The sequence below is a fragment of the Pieris rapae genome, chromosome Z (assembly GCF_905147795.1).
Source record: "Pieris rapae chromosome Z, ilPieRapa1.1, whole genome shotgun sequence".
Classification (NCBI taxonomy): domain Eukaryota; kingdom Metazoa; phylum Arthropoda; class Insecta; order Lepidoptera; family Pieridae; genus Pieris; species Pieris rapae.
Genome location: NC_059534.1, coordinates 8,656,752 through 8,684,385, shown reverse-complemented (window position 1 = coordinate 8,684,385; position 27,634 = coordinate 8,656,752). Strand labels below are relative to the sequence as shown.

The 27,634-nt window shown below is 32.8% G+C and overlaps 3 protein-coding genes across 4 annotated transcripts in view; 1 reads left to right on the top strand and 2 right to left on the bottom strand.

Moving 5' to 3' along the window:
* The window catches only part of LOC110993980 (bestrophin-4), a 35,123-nt gene extending 24,841 nt beyond the window's left edge, over nt 1–10,282 (bottom strand). The window contains exons 1-2 of the mRNA XM_022260431.2: nt 9,828–10,282; nt 6,395–6,505 (exon numbers count right to left, since the gene is read on the bottom strand). Coding sequence (XP_022116123.1) covers nt 6,395–6,505; nt 9,828–9,898 — 182 coding nt within the window. The 5' untranslated portion in view covers nt 9,899–10,282. The remainder of the gene's footprint in view (nt 1–6,394; nt 6,506–9,827) is intronic.
* A 1,548-nt stretch (nt 10,283–11,830) lies between these two features.
* LOC110993968 (ubiquitin-conjugating enzyme E2-22 kDa) lies at nt 11,831–15,854 on the bottom strand. Its single transcript, XM_022260408.2, has 3 exons — nt 15,509–15,854; nt 13,588–13,731; nt 11,831–13,031 (listed from the first exon to the last, which is right to left on the bottom strand). The coding sequence occupies exons 1-3, from the start codon at nt 15,569–15,571 to the stop codon at nt 12,648–12,650; spliced, it is 591 nt and encodes a 196-aa protein (XP_022116100.1). The 5' UTR covers nt 15,572–15,854; the 3' UTR covers nt 11,831–12,647.
* A 983-nt stretch (nt 15,855–16,837) lies between these two features.
* LOC110993966 (discoidin domain-containing receptor 2) overlaps nt 16,838–27,634 on the top strand; it is a 37,890-nt gene continuing 27,093 nt past the window's right edge. Inside the window, exons 1-2 of one of the 2 annotated variants that reach the window (XM_022260406.2) lie at nt 16,838–17,128; nt 20,266–20,369. In XM_022260406.2, coding sequence (XP_022116098.2) covers nt 20,306–20,369 — 64 coding nt within the window. In that variant the 5' untranslated portion in view covers nt 16,838–17,128; nt 20,266–20,305. The remainder of the gene's footprint in view (nt 17,129–20,265; nt 20,370–27,634) is intronic. The other variant, XM_022260407.2, reaches the window with a different exon arrangement.

Sequence of the window (27,634 nt, the reverse complement as noted above, 5' to 3'; positions counted from 1 at the left end):
TTATCAATAGCATTCAATGGAATAAATAAGCACCGCAACACGTTTACTGCCGAGGTCCTTGGGCCGGGAACAAATAAAAAAGTATATCGCTGCATTACACTTTTCAACTCAGCCAAAATTATGCCTATAGTACGCAGGTTACGTAGATTTTTTGGTCGTTGGAAAATTATCGCGTATTCATTTAGCAGGATTATATTATGCAGGGCAATAAGATATATCGACGAGTTTATTAGTGTCTAAATAATAAACCGAACATTTTCATTTAACGTATTAAAGTGTAATCAATGTATTCATTCTTAAAATTGTGTTTATATTCGCATAGGTTGTATAAAAAAGTTTAAACCAAGACTTTAATAAACATTGTAAAAATCAAACGACTTGGATTGCAGTGTGGGCCTAGTGACTCTCATCCCAATCATCATTGTAGTTTCGAAAGGCAGTTGTGCACCAACGGAATTTTGGTCTAAGGCGCCAGTAACACAGACTCGTACGGTGATGGAAAATATCTTGCCGAAACCGCGCCCTAGACTCATAAACTGCTGTCTATTAGAGATTAAAAATTACCACGAAACAGATACAAAAATCTGAAGCTCTAGGTTAGTGCGCCAGTGTTTTTTGGTTTTGAAGATCAAATAGAAACGATATACATGACTAATTAACTCCTTAAGTCTAGATAATTAATGTAATCAAACATTTGTAAGTTAAAAGCAAAAGTAAGTCTATGAATAAGGTTTTAATGAAATAAATCAGTAATAGTAATTCGTATGGAAGGCTATTTAGAAGAAGTATTGGCTATTATTGCCGACTGGTAGAAAATGTATACCGAGCAGAACCGGTCTTAATATTTTAATTTAAATATCTTCTTGATACTGACAATTCACGTAATTTAGAGCTGGCGTTGGAGTGCATGTGGAAAAAATAAAACAATTACATCGCATTCAAGGTCAAACTAGTTATTTTTTCATAAAAAAAAACTTGATTCGACTAGAATAGATTTAAATTTATAAAGGTCTAACCAATTTATAAGCGTACTAAACTTAATTAATAATAATAACCCTCGTAAAATATTAGAGATACACGTGTAGCAAACGGAGCGACCGACTATTTGATAGCACTCTTATGAAGAAAAAAAATCAATTCAAGACATTTTTAATATCATTTACATTTCGTTAATCTCATCAAAGGCTCGGAAACCTTATATTAGCCGAATTTCATTAGGCCCTGAGTAAATATAGCGAGTAGCTAATTATATATGCAGTTATTATATTGTCTGGCGCAATATCTTACGCGTAATTATGTAGGTGACATTGTAATCGTATTTTTTCGATACACGCAATTTAACCTTTTAACGAACAGCAACATTTTATGGGATAAATTATTATAAATAGCGATCGGTTTTAAGACTTGTTAATGTTGTCTAACAAAGAGCGACCGAACGAGCTCCTTTTAAAGTCTACTGTTTAAATAGACATATTAACTGGCTTTCTTAGATAACATCATATAATTTTGGATTTGTTGATGTGAACGGAATCGTCAGTTTGCATCTTAGCTTATTCAATAATAACAGGAGATTTTATCTTCGACTCCCGACAAATATAATTTCGGGTTCCGATAAACCGGTAAGATAGTTCTTGGATAGGATGTATAGGAAATAGAAATTCAGTTTACGGACTATTTAAGTGGGCTATGACGGTTATTTTTATATAACTACTAGCGGATCCGACAGACGTTGTCCTGTCTATACGTCTTTAATTTGAAAATTTCAAACTTTTTTTAATAAGCTAAAACATTCTGGACCATTTTGATGAAAATGTTATGACAATATCTAACGATCCAGCACATGGTCTACAATAACACAATGATAACAAAACTTTTTTTAATTTGATCGCAGCGCTAACTGTCGGGACAGACTAAAATTAAAATTCGAATATTATTTAAAATTTGACAGGGCGATGGTAGCGCCGTCTGTCGGATCCAATGTAAAACATTCCAAAATCAACAACTACTAATTAATTTAAAAAAAACATTGTCCAGCGGACAAAATTGTGAATCTAAACCATTCTCGAATCTCCACGAACACACACAAAAAATTTCATCAAAATTGGTCCAGTCGTTTAGGAGGAGTTCAGTCACATACACACGCACACAAGAAATATATATATTAAGATATGTTATGTATATATATTTAAGACACTAATCTAATTACTAGCCCAAGTACATCGAGTATTCGTTGATATAACTAATGTTTGTATGTTGTATTTTTAATTATTGAAAAAAATAATTATTTTTGTATGAAAGTACTTTCTTCATATTCAAATTATGGAAACGACTTCTTTAAGGTTACTTGGAATTATTTTTCTTCATATTCTTTATAACAATTAATGTTAGAGGAAATGATGTGTCAAGTCCATCTGCCGGCGAGTCTACACCTCAGCCTACTTCCGGGGAAAGCTACTCGTCTAGATAATATAGATTCGAATCACTTATTCCTTTTTTGACTCTATTAATTGGGCAGACGTTTCCATGTTAAATATCCGTATTTTCTACACTTTCCACACGAAAGCGGCAGGGAAATACAACGCACAATACATTAAGAGTCACGATTTAGGAGCTTCTTTCCTGCATATGTCAAGATAATATTATTATATTATATTTATATGTATTGGCCTAGTGGCTCCAGCGTGCGCTCTCATACCTGAGGTCGTAGGCTCGATCCCCGTGCACAAATGGACTTTCTTTCTATGTGCGCATAACATTTGCTCGAACGGTGAAGGAAAACATCTTGAGAAAACCGACATCTTTTAGACCGAAAAAGTCGACGTGTATCAGGCACTGAAGACTGATCACCTACTTGCCTATTAGATTTAAAAATTGATCATGAAACAGATTCAGAAATCTGAAGCCAAGACCTAAAGAGGTTGTAGCGCCACTGATTTCGCCTTTCAGACCAAAACAAGAATTACTATCGATGTTGGGTGCTGTCAAACCAAGGAGAATTAGGGCTTATATTAGGGCAAATAACCCCTTACTCAAAAACCGATGTTTATTAATTTTTTAATGCGATAAGATCACTCTAATGAGAAAAAAATAAATGAAAATAGTACTCAGCGATTTGAAGGTACCTTATGTACTTAATTAGCGTAGTATGTAAAACCTATATTTTAATGGGCAATCCTCGGCTCGAATAAAAATATTTTAAGGAAGATAACATTTGTTCTGAATAAAATATTGACAAATTAGCTTTACCTTTTAAAATTGGTATAGCACGTTTAATGAGTATTTAATCTATTTATTGAATCACTGATCGGAATCCTTTGAATGCGTTGGTAATGGAGCATAAAATTATTGACCCTACCGATGGATAACTAGTGTAACTGATATTGTAATTCTATATATGTATTGAAACTATACACAGACCATTTAGCTTCAGGGCAACTTCCTTTATAATGTACATGCTTGTATATTTTCATTACAATATTTTTATATAATTCATCTTTAAAAATAAATTTTACATTTCGTAAGTTGAAATTTATTAAGAACCAATTCGACTTAGGGTCCTTCAAGAAAAGAGCGTACAAATTCTTAAAAGGCCGGCAACGGACTCGCGAGCCCCCTAGCATCGAAAGTGTCCATAGGCGGCGGTATGACTTAACATCAGGTGAGCCTCCTGCCCGTTTGCAGTATGTTCTATTAAAAAAAATCTGTTATATAAGGATATGATTATCAGATATTCAGAAAAGAAACTTGGAGCTAAGTGTGACTCCAGTAGGCCCAAAACGTATTAATATATTATTTGTTTTATATACATATAAAAATAGTTCACATACAAGAAGTCTCCTTTTAGAATGTTCCTCTCACAGTTGAGATTCAGGGTTAAGCTATGATCTCATGAAAAAAATGACAGTCGCAAAAACATACAACAATTTGTCACGTCTGGTATTCACCTTAGCGTTCTCCAACTTAGAGATAAGACAAAAATGTGACAACTGTGAGGCAAATATAAAAAAAATATACATACTTGTTATTCGTAAGCATATTGAAATGAATTTCCGAGAATAGTGGATTTTCATTATCAGTAAGTACAAAGTAGTCTGAATAATGTTAAAATAAACACGCGTATTGCGTATTGCTCATTCGCCACGTACAGAGTGTGATTACTGTAAATCTGAAGTCACTACCACACTTTGACACTTATTGTAATAAATACAACAGATTTGGTAAATTATTTTCTTATTATTTGGGATTTATGAAACCAAAAATATATCTCTGGTACTACTGGGCATTTCGAATTAAATTCAATTAAGTTCACTTAAGATTCGAAAGCAGGCTACGGCCTCATATTTTTTATGCCCTAATATCGTATTTGTTACATGACGAAGATGGGATATTAAAAAACTCGTTATCAAAGGCGGTTACGAAGGTTATTACACATATCACCCGTTATTCAATATTATTTTACATTGCCAAAACAGCGACCATTATGTCGAATACATTAAATACACATAAAAGTACTAGTAATATTGATACCGGCAAACTTCTTGAGCATTAATCAAGGGAGTGGGGGAAAAGTGGGCATCGTATCGCAGCGCGGGACACTAACGTCAAAAGGGGGTCTAGTCAAGACGGCTTAACAGTAGTGTATGTAGAAATTCGAAAACTAAATTTGTATGAAAATGACAGCTACTAGTTAGTACAAACTGTCGACACTAGCTGTCATTTTCATACAAATTTAGTTTTCGACTTTCTACATACACTCCTGTTAAGCCGTCTTGACTAGACCCCCTGATTTACCAATCACGCGATTGACACGTCACTCTAACCCCCACTCCCCGACGCAGCGATACCTAAAAATCGCTTCTGCGTAGGCAAAGACATTTGTTCAACATGTTTGCCGGGATCTGTATAATTTTTATCATCACTATTCTTTATGCGACGCATATTTTGTTCTATTGTTTTTAAAATTAATTAACACAGGAAGGAAAAATAGTGCATCGCAAATTATTATATTATTCACGTTCTATGCAAGAATCCAACCTTGATGCGATTATTTCCGCTGATTAAAACAAAATGGCAGTAAAATTAAGCCCCGTGAGATAATAATTTTAAATGGGATATTATTACATAACTTCAAATTAAAATAGCTTATTTAAGAAATAAACATTACTTCACGTATCAGAGCTATATAGTTAACCGTTAAACCTTGTTAACCGGTACCATAATTCGAAATAATAGGTATATTTTTTTTTAATTATTACCCATGATTGTTATGACGCATGCTTGGGTGAGCTTGAAGTTGATTTTTTCTCGTTGGGTTTTATGGGTGCGCGCAGTGTTGACTTTGTCTATGTGCGCAATTGACAGTCGCTCATACAGTCGAAAACCAGTCGACAGTGTCACAGAACACTGATCACCTATTTGCCTATTATTGGCATGGCAAAGTATACACAGATTTGATGCCCAGACTTAAATAGTTGTAGCGCCTGTGTTTATGGATCTATTGGTGATAAATAAACTTTTAACTATAAAAATAATATTGACGCAATAGTGTAATTTTTTTTCTTTATTTAAAAGGATATAATTTAAGACATATAAGTTTTTCCTCTATCATAACGCATTTATAACTGTAAAATCGAATTCTAAGATAATAAAAAAATTAAAAAGTGTTTAAGTATCCCTTTTAAGTACCTATTAATTAGATTTTATTTAAGAAATTATTGAAAAAGTTTATCTGTCTCTATGTGAAATTGTGTTTTCGCTCAACCATATCTGAAGTATGATATAAAGGTGTCAGAAACCTTAAGTGAATCTCATCCCACAAATATTATTCTTAATGAAAAAGTAACATCAAGGTCATTTGTGTATTAATTGTCTAATAACTAAACAATAGATGAGTCATAATTATGCAGAGAATCACGAAAATATAAGGTTTTATGAATAGGTCGTTAAAAATTAATGAACCAAGGTTTTAAATTTAATATTTTTAACTCTAAGGTCTATGTATTACTATTAAAGCCTCTCTAAAAGCATTTTCTACAAATATAACATGTCTCCGATCTTAATATAAGGAGACCAACTAACTGTCATACGTATCTTTTGAAACTTCATCAACAGTGTCACGTGTCAAATAAAACCACAATGCAATTGAGTTCTTCCTCTTTTGAAGTCTTATATAGCTTACTATATTATCGCTTCAACAACGCACTAAACAAGTCGTTCTAAAGGCCCTTAAGTGGTTTGCAACCCGGCTTATGGGCTGCCTTTAGTGGAAGTTAACTAACAATAGTATATTCTGGAGGTCGAGTCAGCGACTAATCTCTATTGAGCTTATGCATGTACGTGCTCCTCCGAAGCCCCACCCTTACTTCATAACTGGTTGAACTATGAAGCGACTTACCTCTGTTGTTCTTCCGTCATTGCAAAACGGTATAATAAATTAATAGTATAGTAGAGTGTAAGGTATGCTAGCAGCTCGCGCCAAACCAATTTATAAACACTTCCTCGCCATCTGAAAACAAATTGGTCGTATAAAAAACGTAATTAGGTGAACATATGAAATATATGGCCCGAGACAGTCCTATACACGATGATCTTCTATGATGTTTTTCTAAGTTAAAGAAATTCTATCCATAAATGATATACTATAATTAACCCATACTTTTACTAGTAGAAGGTCCATATTTGTATGTCCTAAGTATTCTTAATTTATTTTAATTACTGGCTTGAGCGTTAAAAATTATGACGTATTCTGGTGACATTAGGAATTGCAAGCATAGTGCTTACTTAGAAGGATAGAGGTGAAAGGCAAAAAGGAAGAGAAAACTGCGGTTGGCCATAATGCCTTCTAAGGTGCAGTAATTTGTTGTTTAGGTAACTTGAATGTATTGTAAATATAATGAAAACATAGCACTCTTATTTGATACCTTACATGAAAAGGTTCATACCTTTTCTAATCTTAATATATATATTTCTTGTGTGCGTGTGTATGTGACTGAACTCCTCCTAAACGACTGGATCGATTTAGACGAAATTTTTTGAGTGTGTTCAAGGGGATCTGGGAATGGTTTAGATTCACAATTTTGTCCGCTGGACAATGTTTTTTAATTAATTTTCAATTTATTAGTTGTTGTTGATTTTGGAATGTTTTACATTGGATCCGACAGACGGCGCTACCATCGCAGTGTCAAATTTTAAATAATATTCGAATTTTAATTTTTGTCTGTCCCGAAATTTAAAAAAAGTTTTGTTATCATTGTGTTATATCGTGTGTGACCATGTGCTGGATCGTTAGATATTGTCATAACATTTGAATAATAATTTTCATCAAAATGGCTTATTAAAAATTGAAATTTTGAAATTAAAGACGTGTAGACAGGACAACGTCTGTCGGATCCGCTAGTTATATATATATTAGTCATGTTATTGTCGTAAATGACCTACCCGTATTGTTCATTAAATAAGTATAAATAGCATCTAAGCAAACAGTAGAGGGAACCAAATAGTCTCGAAAAGTTGGTTATGGTAGGGAGGGGTGATGGCAAAAGAAGTCGGGGTCTATCGACTACCAGTTGGTCCACCCAGGTAAAGACAATTATAGGTCTCATAATCCCTAGTGTCTTGAAGATAGGGTGGTCTGGATATATAATATAAGTCGACGTATCATTTAGAGCTCTTCTAGATAAGCTTGACAAAGAAGTTTTCGAAGCAGACAAATAATTAATCGGAGAATTATTTTTCAAATACTTTGTGTTATATACAGCTGTTTCTGGTATAAATTGGAAATTACGATCTAAATGTTTCTAAAGTTCGTGGAAATGATGTTTGTTATTAGTAAGCCATTATTTCGATTGTGATTAAGGAGGAGTGAGGACGAAGCGAAGAGATCAGATGGCCGGAAGCACAGAAAAATATAAAGGGAAACTAAACTAATATATAACTTTTCGCATTTACTTAGTAATGCATTAATGTATTGTATTAATCTCTTGTGAACTACGGTTTTCCGGTTCATCGTTAATTTTTCTGTTTTATATTTTGAGACCATTCCGAACTAATTATTACAGAAAATATTTTTGTTTTATGTTTTCGTTTAAAAAAAATAAACTTTATTGTTTCCTATACAATGTTTTGTTATTTATTCGAAAACTGTCAGAAATAACATGTAGAAACCATGTTAATCAAACATAAAATAGAAGTTAGTGCATCAAGCCTAGGATGGGAAAATTAGCGAAACCGATAAGAGCAAAAGAAGCTCTTTACCTAAGATCAGCCAGGGTCACACGATATTACACGTATACTATTCCCTTTACGGAGAACGTGACGTCAATATCGTCAAACAATTCGCGTTTCAAAGAAACTCAGTCGCGGATAATTTATTCAGTGGAAGCTTAGCAACGGATCACGAACCACGATTATTTCGTAACAATTATCATTTCACCAAAACACTTTTACTTTAAGCGGCGTACTACGTAACGAAAATTAAAATTTATTATTTTTACTGAAGGTGCATAAATAAAGTATTGGAGTATTATTGAGTTTTTAAGATCGTTACTAAAAAATCACCTGTTGATTTACGGAACTGATTTTGAATATTCTGTCACCAGTATTATCCTACGTTTGTAGTGCCTATTGATATGAATACATCACAACACAAAGATTATTTACAATCGAATGATTGTGATACGTTGCAGAGGCTTCTATGGATATTTAATGTGGTAATTGTGATATATATATATACATTTTATATTTATACGTGTTAAATATATAAAACGGCTATAACATATAAAATGTATAATATGTATGTAGCGTTAATATAAAAAAAATTAGAAATAAATTGTGAATTAAAAAAAATAGCATGCATTAAGACAATTTTACATTTTACCGTTGCTATTCATTGGTGAAAAGCAAAACAAATAGTATGTAGTCAAACAACTAAAAAGTAGCGGTATTTAGTTTGAATTTCACGATAGGTAATTCCAACGCAAGAAGACCAATTTTAATACCTTGGCTTCAAATATATTTACTGTTATCATTCAGTAATGTAGATTTTAAATTGACATCAAAGTTGCTCGTCGAAATAATTTGCTATTTATTTACCCATATACAATTGTATCTCACTAGTCATATAACATTTATACAATACAAAACGAAATTATTACATGCATTTTTTGCTGAGACAAAAACAGGTCTAGTTGAATTTTGAACTCAGATCGTGCAAGACCTGGCTTGTAAATTCTTCAAATCTTTTTTTTACAATTATTGCCAATGAAGAAACATTCTCTGAGTAAAAAAGGCCACGTAGTATAAAGCATGTATATCGTTGCGATTTTATTACGGCGATTCTAAAAGCACCAAGTAATCATAAAATACGTATTTATCAGCTGTAGCCGATTGATTTGAAAAGGTTTGTAGGTATTTTATAGTGCGTCACAGTTAACTTTCGCCACTTTTCGTTGTCAGGGCCAAATGATCCAACATTGAGCACCAGTTCACTTTGGACTAATCATATTCATCACCTTTAAAACGACAACGCGAAGGCCAACCGATTCTTCATAATTGAACTTTCTTAAATAATTTAAAATGTTGAGAGTTAGGTGGTGTTTAACGAACAAAACAAGTCCTACCTACGTCACAATAACTGGAGGAGTCATTGTAATAACAATTGTAACTATGGGCAAACGGCCCGCAATTTCATCACGTACAAGATACCTATGTAAAGTCGCTGCTTGGAACAGCTGTTCAAGCTCTAGCGAGCCTGCGGCCCTGGACCATGGTCGATATGGTAAACATACTGTAGAACTAGCCACTCACTCATCGCAATAAACTTAACTTACTTGCATAGTATCCGCCAGAAACATCCAAAACTGCTACCATTGGGAACTTCACCGGCATATGATATAGTCATTTTGAATGTTTAACAACTATAAAATTAATATTTATACATACAAACACACGTTTGTTGGCGCGAGCATGAAACGAGACACACGCGGAAAATTAAATACGTTTTAGAAAGTATTTTGTCAACGTTAGTAACAAAGGAGTTGAAGAGATTTTTTAATTTAAAATTCACTTTTGTTTTGTTACATTCTGGTTTCTATTATTCGTCTTTCCTCCCTCGTAATTTTAAACAAAATAATACCACGCAGGAATACACCAACTCCACATCAATATGCGAATGTAACTGAATTGCCAGTTGTAACTTGCTTGATGATTTGTGTACCGTGTCAACTTCAAGTTGTTTCGTGCGGATGCGACAACGCCAGTATAACCCTGCGGGCTGCGCTCGCACAGGCTGTTTGAGGTAGAACAAGCTTGCTGCATCAAAGAGTATGATATTGTTCATTGTAGTTGTATTACGACTTAGGATTAAATTGGACAACTATTAAATAATTAATTTACTATAATTATTAAGAAAGACTTATAACATTATACATGTATTTTTCAAATAAAAAAGTAATCACACTTAATTATTAAACTAGGATTTTTTTAAATGGATAAGTTAAAATATTAATTTATATACAACAACAACATGCAACTTATTAATCAATTTTTTTTTAATAATTTACATTACCTAACTAAATCTGACCAACAAGGTCATAGGATCTTTTTTGGGAAAGGAGAAGTAACCATTCAAAAAAACCCAGTATGGAAAAGATAACAAGTCTTTACATGTTTCTCTGAATGCAGCTCAAAATGGGTACTCAGTCTTTAAAACCTTTAACCATATCTATATTCACTAATCTATGACCTACACACGTGTGCCAAAAAGAGTTAGCTATACTAGATACAACTTAGGTTCCATAAGTAAGACAAAGACAGCTGCAACCAAGGTAAAACCCGCGAGTTAATATGTTGCAGTAAGCTTGCTTAAACAGTCATTTAACTTTTGATCCGTGTTGTATAGCAATTTATAAATTTTTGCCAGCCTATATTAAAACTTGTAATCTTATTTTTAAAATATATTTACCTACATGAATAGAAGTACTGTCTCTTTTTATTAAGTAATGCTCATTAACTAGGAACGGAAGTATTTGTTCTAATAAATACCTAGGGTCGATATTTGCTTACTACATATATATATATATAACCAAAGATGCAATGAAAAACTAAATAAAGCAAAAACATGTTAGCAAATTATTTGTTACAATAATTCTGACATCTATGATGATCTAAGGTATCAAGGCTTATCTTCCCCGTTTGATTTTCTAAATAATTCGCCTATGTACACAGGGCGTGTCAAATGGTGAAATAGAATTTGAAATCGGTACGTAAGTTTTTGAGTTCATAGATTACAAAGACCTATTCCCTTTATGATATTACTATTGATTCACTGCATATTATTACTTCCACATGAGATTACATTTCTTATAGCGTACCACTATCTTCTAGTGTTTTTGTTCTATGATGGAACAGGGGGCAGACGGGCGGATGTCTCACCTGATATTAAGGCCCTATCCTAGCACGAATTGCTGTGTCAATATCTCGGGGTGGTCTGCGGTGCGCTGGACCTGGAGCACTAAGGCGCGGAAATTATTTATGTAAAACATTAAATTAATGTAATTTTGTCCATGTTTGTTTCTGAAATAGAATTCTTGGCTTTCGATAAAATATATCGTGTACAATTTCAAATTCATGTTCTATATAAATTTATATCATAAAGTGATTTCTAAGTGTCAAAAATTGGCTGTTTGGATTTTTGATGTTTGGAAAACCCATATTTCCTGTTTTAAAGTAAATCTTCATCATGGTCTGAATTTCCTAACATTTTATAAGTATTGTATACCTTTATACTTAAAAGTGTTTGAGTTAGGATTGTATTGAAATAAAACAAACGATAGCATGTTAATGATCTAACACAAAGAATGCAATTTATTTTGCAATTACAATGTTGCTTCTCCTAATGTATATACACAAACTGTGAAATAAGTTTAACCATTAAAAGCTAATTTATATAGAATATAAATGGCGGTAGGCACAACAAAGAAAATATAGTATAGTAGCAGGTATACAAAAATTTTTTACCTGTCTAAAAAGTCACACATGAACACAGCTGAGCATACAGTACAGAAACCATTCAGAAATTATTTTACAACTAATCGTATAGAATTTCTATGCGGTTACATGTTTGGGTATGCTATGATGGTGCTGTGAAATTTAAACTTAATTTGCTCAACCGATTTTGGTAGAAACATTACAGTAATAAATGTTATCATGAATACTTAACAAAATTCACGAGAACCAGTTGTTTCTTAAAATTATAACTAGGCGTTCAGTTAAATCATACTTATAACAAATACCATACTGTCCACACCTGACTTGAGCCCACACATTAATTTTGTATTACAGCTATATTAGTACAAAATTCGATTCAACTTCAATATCCTTTTCAAATTGAAACATGGATTTCAATGTGTGGTAAGCGTAACAATTCAAATCCAGGCTTCATGAACTGTTAAATATTTGTATGTATAAATTTAAATTGTAAACTGCCAAAAGCATCGTTCACAGTTTTATCACCATTGAATCATCTATAAAGTACTAGAATTTAGGTATCAGATACTTAAATATAATAATATATTATATTAGACACATACTCATGGACTTGTGTGTTCACGTTGCAATTTTAATGATCACTTATCGTATGTACCTTTTTACTAACTAAATAATTGCTCAGTAGCATCTTCAACGTCCCAATTGTATGTTGAAAGAGCTACACGCGCTTTGTGCTCATCGATACCCATTTCTAACAATAACTGTACTTTTTGATTAAATTCCCAAACTCCAGTCGGGCCATTTGCATACATATTGGTCCAGTGTCGCGCTGTAAGTGTAAACATTTGTTGGTTTTCTATGTATTGCTTCGCTACGACCGCGTCTTGAGGATCATTTGGTTCAGCTGCAGCAAGTAATGCCTGTATAGATAGCATTACTGTCCTAAGGGTGAGTGCTGCAGCCCATTGGTCCTTCAAGATATCTAAGCAGATAGCACCAGTTACTGACGATACATTCGGGTGCCAGATTTTTGTTATGAAACGTACCTGTAATCAAGAAAAGTGAGACTAAATCATGTTTATAGAACAGAGTATCAAGTCTACCTGAACAAGAAAAATATAGTTAACATTATACACATAAAAACACATTAGACCTGTCAATTATTTTCCTTGGTAATGCGATAGTGTATTTATAGATCTGGCGTCCATTAAGATCACAATACCTTTATGGACAGATGACAGCGGAATTGACGTTGTTACATTGAACCTAGCTCCATTTTCACATTCATTTTTCTTGAAACTTAATATTGTATTGTATACATATGAGAGTGACAAAGTAACAAAAACAATGAAGAAACAGACAAAAGCTCATTAGAGGAAGTGTGGGCGCCATGCTTCCAACCCTTTTAGCTATTATACTGTATTCTCTTAGTAAAAATGTAATAAATTAATTTTAACGGAATGCAGACAACAAGAAACTAATAAAATTGTGTAAGGAAATAAAGTTCATGTAATATTTTATTACAAACTTGTAGTTAAGACATTCCAAATATTGTATTTATGCCTAAAAGAAAATAAGCTTTAAGATAAATGCTAAACATACCTTTGGTGGAGTAAATGGATATGTTTCTGGGATTTTGATCTCTAGTTTGAAAATACCACCTTCATATGGTGTGTCAGGTGGACCCGTGATTTCTCCACGTAAATCTGCCCAGCTATTACTTACAACTTCTAATTTCAATAAACCCTGAAAATTGTAGAGGGACAAATGTACAATAGCCATTTAAGGTAAAACACACAAAAAGAAATCAGTTACTTTTTTAAGCACATTATTTGGTAATTTATTGAACTTTTATTCTTAAACATACTTTACATACTTTTTATAGTAGAATGAGCAACTACCAGTGATGACATGAGTGACAACATTTACTACCAGTGATGAAAAAGTGTATGTATCAATAGATGCATATTTTAATGGTACAAACAAATACATTGGTAGTTTTTTTTTTTTTGAGATAATAAAGTATATATTTTATTATACATTGGTTCCCTCGTATAATATAAATGCAGTATCTTAAGCGTAAATACGAAAGTACACAGGTCTTCAGCTGTACCTAGAGTGAGCTCAAGTTGGTATTGATAATAAAGAGAACCATATAGCTTTTGGTATCGTCCAATCATGTTATAAGTAGTCAAGGAGAATAATAATTCCTACAACTTGGTTATTAAAGGACATAAAAATATGTAACACAAAACCAATACAAACCTGCCACTTTAAACTAATTGAACTTTAACATTAATTCCCTCCAGTTACCATGTTACATATTGATTTGTATATTAAATGTTTATTAAGCGTTTTAAAGATGAATTTATGTAACAAATTCCTAGTATAACAGCCATTACATACTAATGTTTACTTTTAAATTTGAACATATTGTCTTAATACATTATATTAATAAAATAAAATAATAACATTTACAAATAATGACCATTTAAATTGAGATAAAACAACCCTAGTATACTATATTTATTTAGTTGACTTTGATTTCAGTAATCAGAAGAGATTAAATCAAATAATATATAGTGGAGACTTTCTGCCTATCTGCGGTTGTGAAAGTTATGTAGTAGTAATATTAGAATAGATGATAGACAGATAGATGCATACTGGGTGCAAACAAAGTGGTGTCATCCGTGTAATGCAAGTTCACAATTTTGTATTCAGCAATTGTTACACCACATTGTTGTCCCTGTCATACTCCCACATTGGAATGGAAATTACCTGATAGGACCAAATTTGAGTCTAATTGCAGAAAATGAGTCCTCCTAGTTCCTACCTACCTACCTACCTAGGACATAATCTGAGTGCACTGAAGCTGTGTCTTGTTTGAGTTCACCTACCTACCTACCTACCCACCTAGGACATAATCTGAGTGCACTGAAGCTGTAGAAGATGTTTTGGTGTGCATATATCTAGCAGGGCCTTCCATAACATTGGCCATCTCACCGAGTCAAATGCTTTAGAGAAATCAAATAAGCAATGGGTTTATTACATTATCTTGACTTGAGTTGAGAATTTTTTACCAAGTACCATTCCTCTTCACAAAACTGGAACCATGATTGGCAATAGCTCCTCCGTAATTCATGTTTTGCATTAAAATATGTTTTTAAAGATTTCCTTTAAAATTGACAATTAAATGAATATTATACTTGGTTAGGCTAGTTCTCTGTTATGAGCTAAGACATGTTATAAGTTAGGCTGAGCTTTGTCTGACGGTATTAATAAATTGAACTATCAACATTCAACATGAGGATATGTTATATTTTAGTAGTGTCATGAAGAGAATAAAGAATATGCTGAATCATGAAGTATTTTTATTACATTTCTTTGTATAAATTGTTATTTCACGAGTACACTATATCCAACTTGAACGATTTTTATTGTAAGTAATGACCCGTCTTTATCTAAATCCACAATGCAAAATGGTTAAAACGATTGACACAAAATAAACTTAAAACAAACATACCTCTCCACCTTTCACTACTTCTTTAATTTCTCTTTTCACGCGTTTAGCTGCTATGTTTGCCATAATTGTTATATTATAATTGCTTGAGGGTAGGTCACTTCTTTGTAGAGAAATTAATAATATTCTAGCAATAGGCTCCGTACCGCAGGAGTAAAATTTGTTCACTGTGTTTTGTAGTTAGTGAAATTTAGATATATCTTAGTTTAGGGATGTGGAGATATTTTTGAAGATCGGATCGGATCAGAGCACCCCCTGGATATAAGATACGACCGGATTTGATATTTTTCAGAATATTATGTAGGATCTTCCTTAGTTTAAAATATCACTTTAAGATTAACCCGTATTTAAAACTAATGAAAAATATTCATATTTATGGGTACTCTAATTAGCTTTTGACAATTTTTTTAAGATCGCATCGTCACGGTATTCGGATCGGATAGCCTTGTTTTGATATTGACGATTCACAAAATCGGATCAAGGAAACTCAATCTATACAGATAATAAAACTGTACAGCATATATACAGTTACAGTGTGTACAGATTAGGTTCACTTAGCAACAGATAAAACTAGACAGAATATGACGTCCCGTACATTATTTTTTCAGAGTTGCCGTATTCACAATTTTCTTTCCTATATAAGGAAAAATAGTTAACGTAGCAGTTGCACCTTTAAGGAGAAAATGTACCTCTTTTATCATAAATCATAATTTTGTTAATTTCAATATACAAGCTATATAAGCACGTATACGTGAAAAATATAGTTAAAACAGGTTTTCTATAAAAGTTTAGGTGCATGTGTTTAGTCATATATGTGTCTATAACTATATAACTATATCTGAAACTAAAAAGGTTTTTTAGTTGAATACATCTTAGGAACTGCTGTTCTGAAATAAAAAACAAATAGTATGTCGTCCGTTAATCAATGACCGCCACAAGCTTTATAACAGGCTATTAATAGGATCAAATGATCAATAAGAAATCTTACAAAATGGTAGTAAATGACGTAATCGAGAGCTTCCGTTACGAATGCAGCGGTCAAAAAAATCTATGACAGAACATAGGCTGGTTCCATTAAGGCTGACTATTTTATGGTTGATGTGATTTATACTTTATATTACTATAGCAAAGGTTATATCAAACCTTGTTATTAAAGAAGTCGGGTAGTCTTTGTTTTTTGTAATAGCAACCACAAATAAAATCTGCGGGGAACGTGATTGGTTTACGCTCTGTCTACAGTGTTTTTACCATAGAGTAAAAGAGTTATATGATACATCTATACTCGCTTCATTCCGCTACAGTATTTGTAAGTTTACTCTATGGAATTGCCTTCAGCGATTCAGCATTCTGCATAGTACCGATTGCTGAGTGAGCGAGTTGCTTAGTGCTGAGGTCGATTGATAAAATCTGTTTAATGTTTGCGTATTTAGAATTTTATATTAAATATCTCTTTAGTAAATAAACATGCATTCAAAATGTTAAAATACGTACAATCAACAGTGCCAGTAAGACTCTAAGTGTTATACAAGTATGGTTTGGGATTGTTATTCTGACAGTGTAAGGACAAAGTTATGCTAATTTACTCCCCATGTTACCGGGTTTCACCTATGTACCTGGCGTAAGGTGAGTCGAACATTATATTACTGTGTTGCTAGACATCGGTTTAGTATGCACACTACTTGAGTGAATTATTACTATCCCTTAAATAAATATTTGAGAAGCCCTTTGTTACAAAACGTACTTGGCCAAACGTAAATAAATTAGTATTGAAAGATAGCGCTGAATGGCCCCTCTGTTGCTGTGCCTCACTCCTTGATAGATATGTACCATTTATATTTTATACTTTCGGTACATAATAACTATTACTATTGTTTACGAAGCTGTAATAATTGAGCTAGCAATAAGTAAATATCTTATACATATAATTGTTTACAAATTGATTATTATCTTATATAGTACATATCTCCTTTTTTGAGTTTATGCATACTTATGTGTTACAGTTATATTATATAATAATATAAAATTGACATAAAAATGTCTTTAAATTAAAAGTCATAAGTATAATAAATATTATAATAAAATCTGAAAGGTATTTTGTACAAAAGAAAAATTATAAATTAAATTTTATGTTTATTAAGATGCTTAAACACAATGTGTTATAATTTTTATTATAATTAAAATCAATTAAAATCATTTGATCGTTAAATTTCTGACAAATAATATAAATAAATTGTTGACTAATCTATATATACATGTAACAATTATTGGTAAGTATTACTTTATGTGCATATTGTTCAAAAGCACTTGGTGTGATACTCATTTATGAAAATATGTGTTAATAAAGTCAGTGTTCATATTCTATAATATACTTTATAATCCATAATATTATAAAAAGTAAAAAAAGTGTGATTAAAATATCACCATTGTTCATTATCATACAAATATGCCAAATACCAATCAATTCATAATATCAGGTTGTAATGCTTTAATAAATATGTTTATATAATTAATAACTATTGTTTTTGAAAGACAAATCTAACAAGTGAAATAATAGAGGCCATATATAATCTTTGTATATATCTATCAAATTATGATTAGTATGAAATTCTTTATATAGGTTAAAAATAATTTTAGGTCACACATGTTGACAGAACTCTTAGGAGTGAGGTTCACCCTGAATCCCTGCATTTTAATTACAGCTGTGTTTGGGTTTTGTTTCAATACCACTTCTAGTGGGTTAGAAAATATTGCAACAAAACGAATGCCTTAGGTCCAAAAATTGTGTTGCCAGACAGGTGTGACAGGCACAGAAGGCTTAGGCAACCATGGTGGAAATCATGCAAATTCACTAGTTTTTTATTAAATTACATTTTAAACTAATATTGGTAAAAGTTTGATCTTGATCAGATGATTATTATATATTAAACATTTGTTCTCATAAAATAATTATTTAGAAAGGCTTTTATAATTGAACTTTAGGTCTGTGGTCATATATCATATTATATCTGGATAAAGCCAGAACAAAAAGTAGCACTTTGTTCAGTGTGCTCACAGACCAAGACTTTAATTTAATAAATGTTTTAATATTTATGATATAATTTTTTACCTTTTCCTTTCAGAATTCATTAATTTTCTTAGAATTATATAATAAAGTTAAGAATAAACTGTGTTGTAATTGAAAATTATATTAATATACTGTTTCTTTGATTACTTGGGCTTCTTTAATTTCAGACATCATAAAGTAATATTGAAATCATCTCATATTTAATTTAACTGCTCACAAAAGTGTATGCCATACAACTGATGACATTTTTATAACTAATTAAGAATTATTATACTCTCTTACTTCTGTACTATGATAATATTAAATTATGATTGAAGAATACTTAATAGTGTTATAATTTTTTATTATTCACGATATGTATTATTAAATATCCTTCTAAATTACATTCAAAGTTTGTTTAACATAAAAAAGTGCAAAGTGAGACATGTAAACATACATTTCCTTTTAGATCTGAATAGTGTCTAGTCATCACGAAATCATTAAAAAAAGACTGGCAGCCTAAAAATATTACTAAAGTCTGTTCTGTGTACTCAACTATTCCAATTAGATCCCAACTCTGGGCAACATATTTTTAAAAACATCTTTCCTTTTGTTACAAGTGGGTAGCCATTGTCATTCGGTCTTTGTTTTCATTTCTAGCGTAACTATTATTTTGTGTTCATATACGTAATCAAGGGTATGCTTATGTAAGTGAATACCCTAGTTTAGTTCCCGGTTGGATGTAAAAAATTATAGTTACTTGACCAAATAGTAATCATTGTTTACCGTACTACTAATTAGTGTACGTGGTGTTTAGTTGTAATTAAGCATAAATTAATAAAAAATCAGTAGTCAAGATGCTAAGAAGATGTTAAGAAAAGAAACACACATTCTTTTTTACAAAAGTAATGAGGAGTCCCGGCAGAACTGGCGCATGGTCATAAAAATATCTTTGTGTTTCATGGGTTATTATTTCAAATATCCTTCATCCTCTACTTTTTCTTGTGCCAGAAGATGATCAATGCTTCTTTAACTGTCACACGTCGTCGGTTTTTGGGTGTAAGGGCTCAATACAAAGACGTGATTCAGTGCTTATTATGACGGCAGTTTACTAGTTCACGCTTTGATTTGACTATAAGATATGCCGGTTTCCTCGCGATATCTTACGACCACGTATTAACTGTGCGCATATAAAAAAAATCTGTTCGTACACAGCTAAAGTTTTGTGCACGTCGAGAGAGCTAAATCGCCTAAATAATCATATATAATTAAAACTTACCTCTCAATGTCAATAGAAATGAACGAAAGTTTATTCAAAGCTATAAATTTGCTCCAGGGAATGAATTTTGTGTACATTTTGCCGTTACCTAGAACCAGCATCCTAGCGTACAGCAAACACATAATTTTGGCAGCTATGCCTCGCTTGCAACGTTCGCCCAATACTTGTAGAAGGCTTATCTTGGAAGCACTGGTGATTTAATAAATAATTAAGTTTGTATAGCAATATCGAGTTAAATATTAAAGTATTATTTAAATTAATGATAACTATACGTATATTGTGTGTAATAAATATGTTTTCTTTAGACAAAGACAAATGTACCATAAGCAATTGGTTAGCAAGTAAATTTATTTATTTAATTTACTTAGAGGAATGTATACTTTAGTATATTATATAAAATCGGGTCCCGACACCTGACTTATTTCTTTCTTGTTTCAGAAACAAAATGTCAGAAGAGATGGTAAAGTAAGCGGTCGAGATGGTTCCATGGGTAGCATTGTTGCTCCTCGCTCGTGCTTGCTGCCTGCCTGCTCTTGACATTTGTAAGTACTACTTCGAGAATAATATTACTAGCGAATTTGACTAACTAACCAGCACAATATTGGATGATCCTTCCATAGATCGTATCAGATTGGCAACGGGATTTATTTTATTTTACAGGCAATATATTTTTAATTAAAACGAAAAAACATTTTAGACCGGTTTCAGTAATTTCGATTTTAAACTTGTCAGAAAAGTGTAATGATGTCTATGAAGTTTTAGTATGCATAAAATTACAAGTTAATAAAAATATAAATTACAGAAAAAAAAACCAATATATGAACAAAAACTATACACATTTTTCTTTTCAATGACGTTGTATTACAATATTTTTCTCATTAAAAACGCATTACCGCAGATGTTTAATTCATGTTAACAAAAGTAATAATTATTGGTACATCGATTAAGGCCTTACAAGTTTTATATTTAATCCTGTGACGCCCACCGGGCACACGTTCTAATAAAAAATATTACAAAGCTGCGGTTTATATTGAATTTTATATTAAATCAACCCACGGCTTTGTATTGTAAAGATAAATTGTAATTTAGAAAGAGCACTTTACTAGAACCAATACTAAAATATCATTTGTGAAAATTCTGTGTAGATATACATTTTGTTCGTGTTTAGTTGGGGAACGATGGTTATTGTGGTTTAATGATAGCATATGCTCATATAGGTTTCTGTATGAGTACTGAAATCATATGTGTGCTTACATATACTATTTAGGTTTTCTCAGCGCTGTGATAGTGACTTTTAACGACAAAGAGTTTTAAATAACTATTCAGATCTTAGCGAAGTAAGAAATTCTCATCGGTCCATCCTGTATCACAGACGTCGCAGAGAGGAAAACAGTACTTTAAGTAAAATATTACAATACACCCATTCATCTTTTATGAATATAAGTAATAGATTATTAATTGCAACTGCGCGTTTTTCTAGGCAATTTTTGCCGCGCTCCACCACTTTGTGGAACCAGCTGCCCACTGAAGTATTTCCGAACCAGTTCGACTTAGGGTCCTTCAAGAAAAGAGCGTACCAATTCTTAAAAGGCCGGCAACGCACTCACGAGCCCTCTGGCATTGAGAGTTTCCAGGGGCGGCGGTATCACTTAACATCAGATGAGCCTCCTGCCCGTTTGCCCCCTGTTCTATAAAAAAAATTGCGCATATAGAACAATGTATTAATGCAGAGCCAGGGTTCGAAGGCACACCCGCAAGGTTGAGGCTCTAGGCTCTATGCTTGTAAAATATGAAACGCTATCAAAGAAAGTATTGTAGTAGCTTCTCTCACGTTACCTTCGCATAGGAAAATGGGAGAAATAACAACCGCCATTTCCACGCAATATCAAAGGCCCAATTACTATTTTCCTGCTAAAAGGCTGGTTAACAGAGTATTAATTTATGCGCCCAGAACCGTATAATGCAGTTACAAAAGCCGATTTATTGGTTAGAAAAAAATTACACTTGTGTTTACTGTGTGAAACTGTATATATCCCGCTGAATGTAGGGCAATTCATGTGTTACATGTTAAACGTGAAATTTGGTTTTCGCTATAAGTTCGCGTGTTTCTATCGGTTTGATAAGTCTTAAAATATAAGTGAATTTTAACATGCGCACAAAATAAAACTCCATCGTAGCGAGTAGCGACTGATTAATGCTTCATTGTATTAAGAGAATTGATCTCCTGTCTTTCGTATATTAATCAAAAATTTGGATACTTTAAAGCTTGTACACTATACATACCACGTACCAAGCTCATCTCCAAGCTGATTGGTTGATGTAACTGAAATCGGTTCACAGCAAAATATACGCCGTATATTTTGTAGCCGACGGTCTTGTTGAAATTGGTTTATCAACGCGAATTTTATTGCTATTTTCACTAAGATAAATTTCATATAAATCACAGAGCTATAAATTATTCTTCTAATTATTTATCTTGTGAAAGTAGCTCTCATAAAATATACTCAACTCAATCTTGGAACAAGAACATAGACATAACATTTATTACAAACAAATACACACACACGTAACCACACAAAATAACAATAATCAAAGAAAGAAAATGAGAGATATCAAAAACAATAAAAAGAAATCCCTTTTTCCATTCGGTCCGTTTCAAATGGTCTGTGACTGTTTTGGATTGCAGTATGCTGAGGAGCGGAATGTTCCACAGCGCTGGTCATTCTACTAGAGACCACAGCAGCTAGTTTGCGCTTTAGTTGCATAAAAAAGTAATGTAGTACTTAGTAGAAAATAAACACCATGTATATTTTTAGGTATACCATCTGAGGTATGAAGCAAACTTATTTTTGTTACACTCATAATTTTTGTTTATATTGTACCAACATCTGTGCATTTCCAATATTATTATGTTTTTGTTAAGAAATGAAAGCACCCAAAACACGAATCCTTAGCACGTGGCAAGTTCATACGGTCGCTATCATAGTACTATAAGCATCATATAAATTTATTTCATCTTAAAAATTACACAAGCTCAAAGGCTAAACACACAATAGCGAATTGCGACTTTATAAGTGTGTTTTATTTTTGTTTAGTCTTTTTGAAAATATTTTATGTTTAATAGCATTACATTAGCGCATTTTAAACTGCTTCCCTTAATCTAACATCTATTTAATGTTCTGTGTGGGGTTAGTATTGCATAAACTATCTGTGGTTTAATATTCATCTTTTGATCTAAGATTATATCACGAGTGTTTGAAGGTTCGCTTGAGAGGAAGTTTTGCTTCACCTCGATTTATGTTTAAAGAATTTTGTTATAAGAAAAAAATGTAGTGCTAATATTTTAAAACCGGAATGAGAACGTTTCTTGCAAACGCTGCCTTATCGATAAGAGTTATAGAGAAAAGATGTAAGTTAAAACGAGTCCTTTCTTTTCGCAATAATCTCAAAAAAGACTACACGGAATTTATTGCATTTTTCACTCATCTAGACTGGGTCGGGTAGAATGGGTCACGTTTACCCATGCTAAGGTGGGGGTTGCTAGTCTTTTTATCAAGTCCTGCAACTCCAATTTGGGCAACGGGGCGCGCACATTTCTTCGTTTGTTTTCTTTAGAAAAAGTTGGGATTGCTTCTCTGTCTACTTCGCGTCGTGAACTATTTTTTTATAATTTTTTAAAGGAGTGTCTCACATATATTTATTATTATTGCATATACAACTTAAGGTCTGTGCTGCTGCGAGTTTCAGATTATAATATCATATAACCAGGTTTATATCAAGTTAGTGAGAGTTCATGAAGTGATGATGAAGTGATTAAGTGACCAACTAACTTGTTAAGAACACTGCTGTAGCGGCTGGATTTAAAGCCCTGTCCGATTTTTAGCACGGTTTTCCCCAAAAGCGTATGCGATCTGCCGTATGACATCTTGGAACAAACTAATGCGGTTCCCAATTCCGTCACTTGCATCACATGACACCATCCGGGCTATCGTGAAACCCATTACCACCCCTAATGAAGTTTCCATACTTCAGGTATTGGTATGGGCCGCCGATAATTGGCCACCTCTCTCATCAATATTGCCGAGCTCTATATTGAGGACGTATTTTTTATGTAATAGACGTATGTATTCGGTCGAACGGTATATAGATCTGTTATCGCTTGTGTGTTGCACGTAAATTTACTATTATGACTAGATAAACAAAAGGCGTGCGTTTTTGTAAACAAATGAACAAAAAACAAAATATCTCAATAGCAGATATTGGATTTCGAATATATTTGTATTAATTACATAATATGTATGAAGTCAATAATATTTAATAACTGATACCAACCATAACTGAGCGTTTTTCAAGACAATTTTTGCCGTGAACCACCGATTTATGGAACCTGCTGTCCACTGAGGTATTTCCGAACCGATTTGGCTTAGGGGCCTTTAAGAAAAGAGCGTACCAATTCTTAAAAAGCCGGCAACGCACTCGCGAGCCCTCCGGAATAGAGAGTCCATGGGCGGCGGCTTAACATCAGGTGAGCATAATGCCCGTTTGCCCCCTGTTCTAAAAAAAAAATTACCTACAGCGTGCATAACAATACGGTTATACTATTACATGAATTCTCATTTGTTTTTCTATTAGATAGAAACAATTTCTATGGAAAATATATAAACAAAAATAAGTACAAATAAGTCCTAAATATGTAAGTAAGTAGATACCAACGTATAGCTTGAAAAACCTAAGTTAGTTTTCGTTATCGGAAGCTGAACCAATTAGCTTCAGAGTTCTTTTGTTATTTAGTAGTTGTAATTCGAGAATATAAGTCTCAACGTAATGTTGGATAAGACAAAAGAATCTCCTTATTAAAATAACTCCCTTGGTGAGCTTTAATACAAATAGAAATAGCTTTTATTCTGTGAACTTTGTACCTTATAATGAATTATTACTTCAGTAACAAGTTTTGTATAGTTTAACGTTCATTTCTATATCTCTATGTCTGCCCATAATAGGCAGATCGTCCATTTTTTTGTTTGCCTCATTGTAATGAATAAAAATCCATAATAAAAAGTCTCTACATCGAATTCTTTTTTTTTATTTAAAATTATTTCCCCAACTGAGCGTTTTCTAACGCAGCATTTGCCGCGGACAACCACTATGTAGAACCAACTGAAGTAATTTCGAACCAAGTCGACTAAGAGTCCTTCAAGAAAAGAGCGTACCAATTCTTGAAAGGCCGGCAACGCACTTTCTGGCATTGTCAGTGTCCGAATGGGCGGAGGTTACAATTACTTAACTTAGGTAAGCGTCTTGCCCGTTTGCCTCCTATTACATAAAAAAATATCGGTTGTTATAAACCTCATACAAACTTATGATACGTAGAAATGAATAATTAATTCGAAAACGTTTATGAAATCCGCCCATCCTTGCTTGTTTGTAATTAAGATGAAGTCCATTACGATTATAAAATAATGAACTCTATTTTATTAGCTTTCGCTTGCATTGATTTCCAAGTCCTTGTTAACCAATAATTCATGTTGAGCGCTATAATTTATCAAGGTTCAAAAAGTTTATAATAAATATCTACGACTTAAAAAAATTTACACCCGTAAAATACCCGTTGCCTTTTATCTATCTAAGGTTATAATTAATGTATAGTTAACGTCGAGTAACGTAGTACTATCTTATACAAAATGCAATATCATTTACGTGTTACCATAAATAGGACTTATACTTTGGCTAGTTTTCACAATATTCCTTGTAAACACATTAAAATTTAATAAATTCATAGCATCTTTTCCACAAGCAAAGTGTCGAGAGCTTTTAGAACCTAAATAAACTAATGGATCTTAAAATGCATCACGAATTCAATGTTGGGGTCGAATATAAGGCAAGGAAAATATTGAATTTAAATTTCGCCGTAGGAAAATATTCTCAAGTATTTACGTGGCGGTATAAAGAGAATATTTCAGGTGTATGAAGTATTTCCTATGTAGCTAAGTAGCAAGGTATGGGAGGTCGTAAAAGTATGCGACCGTCGGCGCCCATGCAAAATGAAGACTTAGGAAATGCGTCGGGGAAATTCTGAAAACATTGAAAACAATGCAGTTGCAACCATAAGGAGCTCGCGTAATTATATTACGACGACAAGTAAGTCTCGGTGACTCTGTTTGCCTTCATATTGCAAACTTTATACATATAAAATATGAAGCAATTTTTAATAGTTTATTTTTAGTTACATCTGGCGACATATAATTATAAAGAGTTGTAGAATAAAATACTTTTATCTTATGACAAAAATCTTTCTCTTATGGTCTATATATTACAAATTACCTATGATTTTTCACTTCAATTCTAGGATGTCTATTCCATTGGTCTTGAAAATTAAGAAATTATTTTAACGTACCCTAGACTCATATGCATCTACCATTCGCCATATGATTGATTCATAGACCAATTATAGATTATAATAATAGATTGGAATAGAGGTGTTTAATTCTAACTCGTAGATGAAGACAAAAAAATATGGCTGCGAATGAAAGGTGTAACGCGAAAAGTCACGAAATGCAGCTTGTTAGAATTATGTAGTAGTTAGTGACTACTAGAGTCAGAAATACTTGACCGATTTTTTTGCAAATGAGCGTGCTTTTAAATTGTCATCGTGTCCTGTTTTCGTGACAAAATGGTTATACGAACTCATTATATTGTCTGGTATTCAGTGCCGTATGAATTTAGAAAAATAGGTTTTGTACTAGCGTACTTTACTTAAAACATTTTATAGTCATGCCTTACTTACGAACATGCAAAGTGTATCGGTAATAATGCATTACTATTAATCATTACTTTTTTCTAATAATATTTTACCTTATTGTAATAATATTTTATCTTATCACAACGATTTATCCTTTATTATATGTAATACAAATATGTCTAATGGTATTAAAGATTATCTTCAAAGTACCACCCGTATATCTTTAAAGAAAAACATAAGACTTGTCCTGAAGTAACATAAGACTCATTTGAATACTGAACCTAATTTTACGCACTTCGCGGCCGTCATCTTTTATACTCATTAAATATGTATAACTATGATAAAAATCCTTTAGATATCTACTCCTTTTTGATAGAAAGGGCGCTATATAGAATTTGAATAAATTTATATTCTCAGGGGTAACCATGTACAGTCGAGACTCTGTAAATAAGAATAATAATAAGAAATAAAAGTTATGTGTAAATACAAATAGCCAAAGGGGCAAAGGCGGTGTAAACTTTATCGAGGACAATAAATAAAAGCAAAGTGTGGTGAGAACAGTTCGAAAGAGTAAATAATTGTAGTCCAGCGACTTCGAATGCAAATCGACCGAACGGAACCTGTATAAAACATTCCCAGCTTATTGAAAACTACCGTTTGCGAAGCCCGCTATGCCACGGCGACCTTGCATTCCAGATGAAATGTTAACTACCTAATATTCTATTGAGATTTTCGAGGACCGGCCCTTTCAGGCCCTTTGTGAGGATCACTGACACTTCGTTACCTCCCCGATTAAGTGTCGTTAAGTCACGTAGCAAAGTGATCACGCGACACTAGACTCTTAGTTCTGAACTGAGGTAATCGACCGATACTACTTAGCCTATGAGCTATAGGAATGTTTCTCTATACGTAGGACTTCAGATGGCCTGAATAATTAATTTGAAACTTCAACGTTAAGCGGACGGCGACTCTCGCAAACTCGATCAAGTGCGAAATGTTTTAATAAGCGCTGCATTCGGTTGTAATGTTTTGTAAGAATTTATTCACGCTCTGGGAGGGCTTTCATGT